Source organism: Drosophila subobscura, chromosome U (assembly GCF_008121235.1).
Source record: "Drosophila subobscura isolate 14011-0131.10 chromosome U, UCBerk_Dsub_1.0, whole genome shotgun sequence".
Classification (NCBI taxonomy): domain Eukaryota; kingdom Metazoa; phylum Arthropoda; class Insecta; order Diptera; family Drosophilidae; genus Drosophila; species Drosophila subobscura.
In genome coordinates, this window is record NC_048534.1 from 23082119 (window position 1) to 23088612 (window position 6494).

General features: G+C 43.1%; 1 protein-coding gene across 1 annotated transcript; it reads left to right on the plus strand.

The window, feature by feature from the left end:
- Window positions 1–3659: 3659 nt before the first annotated feature.
- On the plus strand, window positions 3660–6301 carry LOC117900525 (proline-rich extensin-like protein EPR1). The gene is made up of 3 exons (XM_034810923.1): window positions 3660–3819; window positions 4039–4259; window positions 5628–6301. The coding sequence occupies exons 1-3, from the start codon at window positions 3802–3804 to the stop codon at window positions 5980–5982; spliced, it is 594 nt and encodes a 197-aa protein (XP_034666814.1). The 5' UTR covers window positions 3660–3801; the 3' UTR covers window positions 5983–6301.
- Window positions 6302–6494: the final 193 nt, after the last annotated feature.

The window sequence follows — 6494 nt, forward strand, 5'->3', positions numbered from 1 at the left end:
AGATGGGCCCCCAAAAACTTTAATGGGTTTTCATATGAAAAAGAGATAATAAATATACAAAATATACAAAAAGAGCGCAGGCCCCGTTTATGTGCGTTACTTATATTATTATTACATATTATTATGTCTATATAAATGTACATTTAATTGTTGTTTAACTCACGTTCGTGGCTATTACTTACAACAATAAAGAAATCATTTTCAATGCAGTCTCAGCTAGATCTCTGCCTAAAGATTTATGTGTGACTGTGGAGTCTTATGCAAGGCATCTTTTCACATCTTTTGTGGGAAAAAGATTCCCATCTATCTCAATTTACTTTCACGTACTTTAAGTGCAACTCTTCACAAATTAAAGATTGAAAAGTGGCACCCACCATTCCGTTCCCCAATTCCATTCCAATAACCGAACCAAGCCGCACCAAGCCCCCATTCCCTGTCAATGCGAACCCATTAAGTACCTACTCGGGCGCCAAGTGCCGTTCCGTTCCGAAATCGTAATTGTTTTGCCTCTTTATGTAAATATAATATCATTTAAATGCTGCTCTCTGCTGGATTTTTTGGTTTTGTTTTTGTTTTTCCAACTCTGCGTTACATAAAGTCCGCACAGAAGAAAAGATACAGTATAATAATTAGTATTTGCAGAAGTTGTGGAGTGTGTCGTGGACCATGGAGAAAGCAGAAAGATGAATTTATGCCGCGACGCGTCGCTCGCTGATTATATGCCTCAGAATCGTTGTGGCATGGCAATGGCAAGCGGCAGCAGCAGATTCATTAAAAATTGTGGCAAATTGTGCACAGGCATACGGGGATGTGCCATTTCTGGGCTAACAATCGTTGGGGAAGTGCAACAATTGAGCCAAGAATGAAGCTTTGAGGTATAGATTCTCCCGGAAGTTGACTTTTAATCCTTTAATTCACTTCCGTTTTGCTTTGATTTGTTCAAAGGTTTGCCCCATGCCTGCCCATATCCATTAGATATTTGCATATGCCCCCAGCAGCCACAAATTTAAAACACAAATATTAGACTTCGCCTGAGGATTCGTGGTACTGCAACTGCAACTGCAACTGCAACTGAAACTGCACCTGTTCCAGCTTGCTGCATTCAGCATAATTTACCCACAGCCACACCGCATGATGATTATGAAGATAATGAAGTTGATTTTGAATGTGAAAGATGAGCGTTGAAATTAAGGAAATGCAATCTGTTGCAGGAGTCACCGGCACCGGCACCAGCACCCACCGAAGATGCACAACAAAATCAACAAAAGTTGCCATTTAGCCAACGGCATTATAAATGATGCCATCGAGGAAAAGTGACAGTACAGTCACTTGGGGGCTGACTGTTGCACTATCATGGGTGACTGTGTGGCTCCTCCGTTTGGCGCCGCTGGCCACACACTGATTATGCCATTTCATCAAATTCCGGCAGCAGCTTCGCTCCAGGAGTGGCGCCTCTCCCCCGAAACGAACTCAACTCAGAGGATCGGAATCAGAGACGAATGCAAAATGCGGACCATGATTGCCATTTATAGATTATGCGCATAAATCTTTGCAAAATCCAGAGGAAGCTGCGAACCTAGGGACAAATTTTGCAACCTTTTCTTGCTAATCATAATTTGTAGTCTTTGCACAGAAATTGTCATGCCTGGACGCAGAAAGGGGTGTAAATTATTTGCTACAAGCCAAAAAACATGGGAAAAAAACAAATTAAAGAAAATTCAAATTCAAAATATTGCAAAGAAAAAAAACATTAAATGAAATGTTCGGGAGTTCGGGAGCCAGGGAGCTGGAAGGTTGCAAACCCAACAAGAGCGTGAAGCTCATTATGATGGTTCGTGGCCAAGATGCGGACACCAATTACAAAAGCAACACAAGAGAATGATAGAGGTTGATAGTACAGGCAAATGTGATACCCTGGAAGCTATCAGGGAGGCCATCATAAGGATTAAATTTAAGATTCTTGTCACCTGTTCTATTGGTAAATAGGAGATAAAGTTAGCACAAAGATAAATGCTCTACAAATTCCAGACACGCTCAAGGAGCTATTGTCGCTTCTTTCCGTATTTTTTAACAGCACAAATCTACCCCCTAAGCTGCACAAATCCAGGGTACAACATCCAAAACAGTACAGCGTACTAACAGTAACAGTACAATAATAATAATAACAAACAGCACCCCATAACACAGAAAGAAGTTGAGTGAATAAAAAAAACAACAACAAAAAACAAAAGACTAAAAGAGCATGAAGAAATGAAATAAAACCAACACCAGACTCGAGTACCAAACCCCCAGACCCCAGCAATTCCCAATCTCCAGACTTCCATCTCTGTCGCAGTCGCATTCCCAGTCCCAGTCCAGAGCACAGGCCACCCCCCGTTTGCCCCCTCCTAATCGACAAACTTCAGATGAGAGTGAATCCACATCCACATTCATTGAAATTGAAAGTGAATCGTGCTACACGATCCGACACGATACGATACGATCCGATTCAACGCAAAAGCGTTCGTCCAGCGTCCAGCGTCCAGCGTTTGTTACGAAGCAGCAAGAAAAACATTACGATTGAGCCCCTAAATGACCAAAAATAACTATGGATGTCTGCAATCTCCCATATATAATAATGTAACAAGCAAAACAAAAGAGCTGCACAGACTGACGTTTATTTTTTTGGCAGTAATTCGATGGGGAAATACTCTAAGCGGTAAATGTGTGCTGAGAGATGCATGACGCTGATGGAAAATATTCTACATTTCCGTCTAGAAAATATTTATTTCTGTGTAGGCAAGCATTTTCCACATAGGAAGCCAAAGCCAACTTTTCCTCAAACAAAGTTTACGAGGCTATGGTTGGAGAGGCTTGTGAATTAATTCCACATTTTTTGTGGTTTTTTCATAAAAGGAAAGGATTACCGAAACAAACGTAAAACAAATACAATTTTAACTACAAATTATACGAAATTAATTATTTTAATGTTTCTAAATGCATTACCTTCATTGTGGTATTATTAAATATTATTTTTCTTTTGCTACTTTCCAACTTACATATTTTTACAAAGGTTTTTTTGCATTTTTTAACTTTGTAGACCCTTAATGTAAAGTTAAAATGAAACCTTCTTTGAGCAGCTCTACTGAATAAATGCACCCCTTCCCTTTGCCAACTTGGTTGATCATGACCTCGTCTAAAAAGAATCTAGGATTCGCCTTGAACTGCATTTGGAATAAACAAAGCACCCTCTGTCGTGCCAAAAAAAACAGAAAGAAGGAGAAGAAGGAGACGGAAAAAACCAAAAGCCAAAGAAACGGTCAGCAGGCGTCGCTGCTTCCACTGCTGCAGTCGCAGTCGCGGTCGTGGTCGCGGTCGCGGTCGCAGCTAGGAGCGACAGAGGCAGCGCAACCAGAGATGACTCTCCAACTGTGTTGCTGCTGGAATTTCTTCATGGTTAAGCGCTGGCTGTGCTCTTTGCCAACTGCCTCAGCCCGCAGAGGAAGAGACAGCAGCCAAAGCAGCAACCGAGGCAGCGACATTAACAGCGGCAAAAGCTGCGTCGCCGTCGTCGTGGTCTCTGCCGCTGCCGTCGACTTTATTTTTACTTAATTTTTATTTCACGCGCTGCGCTGCTATAAAAGAAACTGCAACAATCGTTGTGGCATGCAGTAAGAGGTTCCGCGTCAAACAAACTCCAACACCGTCTAAGAGCTCCACCATCCAAAGATCCATCCTAAACGATCCAGTGACAAAATCCGCAACGCAACGCAACGAAACGAACCGAGAAACGGATATAAACGAAAACAAACTCCCTGTAAAATGCAGTCCAGTTGTGTGGTACGTTAGAGTCCAGCATCGATCCTCAGTCGATCCGCGTGTCTGTGCATTTTCCTGATCCCCAACAGAATCCCACTTAGATCTGTGTGTGAGAATCATGTAATCAGAAGTGATTTCTGATGTTAAGCCTCCTCCGAGGGCTATCTGCCTCCATCACATAACTTCTAGCTGAACCCAACGCATTCATTCAGTGTTCTAATTTCTGTTTCTATTCTGCAGCTAGTGATAGTCTTGGGCTTAGCCGCCTTGGTGGCGGCTCGTCCGGAGCCACCACGTGACTCGTACAGTGCCCCACCGTCGAGCAGCTACCAGCCGAGTGGACCCAGCGGCGGCTATGGAGCACCTGCGCCACAATACGGACCACCGCAGCAGCCGCCAGTGGTGCATAAGCATGTGTACGTCCATGTGCCACCACCAGAGCCAGAGTACCAGGCACCCAGGTAAGAGAATAAATAATAGTTTATCAAGGTTCAGCTTGAAGGCGAAAGAACCTCAACTTAAAGCCCTTATATTTCAAGGAAATTTACACCAATTTACACAAAGTTCACTCCTCCAAGTAGGTCCCAAGTTTAGAGACTTTAAATATGAAATTAATAGTCAGAAAAACAAAAACAAAAGATACATGGAAAGGGAAGATCTAAGCTTTTCTTTCTTACACCAATCTTGACCTATTTTTGACACAACAATTCTAAGTCTGGGTTAAAAAATCTCAGGAACTTTCTTCTGCTGTCTACCAAGTAAAGAACTTCCTTAATTTCCATAGAAACTCTCCAAGCAAAGCTTAAGTAAAAACAGAATATGATCCAAAAGAAAGCATTCTTTCTCAAGATAAAAAATCAAACCTTTAAGTAGGTTTAAGTACACAAAATGTGTTAACAAATCATAGCAACAATCGCACACACTCTTTCTCCCACCCTTTCCATTTTTCGTTTGCCTGAATGCAAAAACCCTTCATTACATCTTGCGTGATGTGAAGGGACTGGGACACTCCAAACGATCTCGCTTTATTTGCGTTGTTCCACTTATCCACTGCCTGGAGGAGATTCACATTGTTACGGGCATATAATCCACGCCACTTATGGCGCATTCTCTCACAATTCATCGCCCACAATGTACAGGCAAATCCCAACGATTATAAATGTGTTACAACAAGACAAATGTTGCAAAGACGGGCAGCATCTAATCATCTTAAGCAGCGAGACTGCTTTGTGAATATGTTGACACATATGCAACACGTTAAGGAAGGAGTAGCTAAATTATAGGAAATATTTCGCACATTTGCAACCCATTCGAAGGGTATTTAGACAGTCGTTTTGGGTAGGAGGAGTTGCCACTGTCAAGAAGGAAACTTTTTAATAGAGAGACCAAAAGGAAAGCTGCAAAGTAAATCTCTCTGCAATTTTCTCTAGTCCTCTCTCTCTCTCTCTCTCTGGTTTTCTCCAATTCAATTTTTGTGTCGTCTTTGGAGTTGGAAGCAATGTTAATTACCCCAAAAGGGGGAATGATATCACGGCGCAGACCGCCAAACCGTGACTAAGATTGTTACCTAAGCGGATCGTCTCTCTCTCCCTCTCTGTGTGGATTTTCCAAGTTAATTATCAGACAAGTCCCTCAATTACCATAGTACCATAGGGAGTACCAGAGCAGCAGAAGACAGGCCTTATGTAAGCCCTAATTGTGACAGTCGCTGTCGTTATTATCATCTGATTACAGAAACAGCAGCTGCACCGTTTTTGGGGGTCACCGTTTATGGGCAATACACATTTGCATACTCGTCTCTCATGCTCCTTTCTCTTTGTTTACTGCAGGAAACCTCTGTACGTGCCACCACCACAGAAGCACTACAAGATTGTGTTCATCAAGGCGCCATCCGCGCCCGCACCCACTGCGCCCATCATTCCGCAATACCCACAGAACGAGGAGAAGACACTCGTCTACGTTCTGGTGAAGAAGCCCGAGGAGCAGCCCGAGATCATCATCCCAACGCCGGCGCCCACACAGCCCAGCAAGCCGGAGGTGTACTTCATCCGCTACAAGACCCAGAAGGAGGAGACCGGACCCTATCCCAACAGTGTGGCGCCTCCAGCACCCGAGTACGGTGCCCCGGCTGGACCACCAGCACCATCCGCTCCCAGCAGCTCCTATGGCGCACCATCGCACTAAGGGGAACACTCAACATACCGCACAAGCCGAATCTCAACCCCAGCTCATGGCAATCCCATTACACCATATCTATAATATTTTTGCTCTGGAAATCTCGAGGAACTCTCGAGACTATAACGTGTGACAAAGTTTACTTGCAAACAACGAAGGGACTCCCCCCATTCCATCCTCTGTTCTCAGCCCTTTTCTTGTTTGTTTCTTGTGTAATTTTTTACCTCTGAAGTTGTTTCTTAACACCTAGATATGTACGAGAACATTTCCCATCTAGGCTGTTTGTTTCAAATTGTTTGTTTAGTCTTAAGTGTTTTAGGTCTTTAAGCAAAAAGAAAGATGCGTTATACACTCAAACAACACTCACACTCGATCACCACTGCGAACTAGCCTTAGTTATCGATAGCAATATCGATCAGTTACCGATACCGATACTTGACTTATCACAAATGCATTTTCCACTAGGCAAATTCCAACAACAAACGAGACAAGATTCCACACATTGCTGCTGCTGTTGTTTT

Coding starts and splice junctions, on each gene's coding strand:
- LOC117900525 (XM_034810923.1), top strand. Junction 4,260..5,627: donor CCAGAGTACCAGGCACCCAG/GTAAGAGAATAA, acceptor TGTTTACTGCAG/GAAACCTCTGTACGTGCCAC.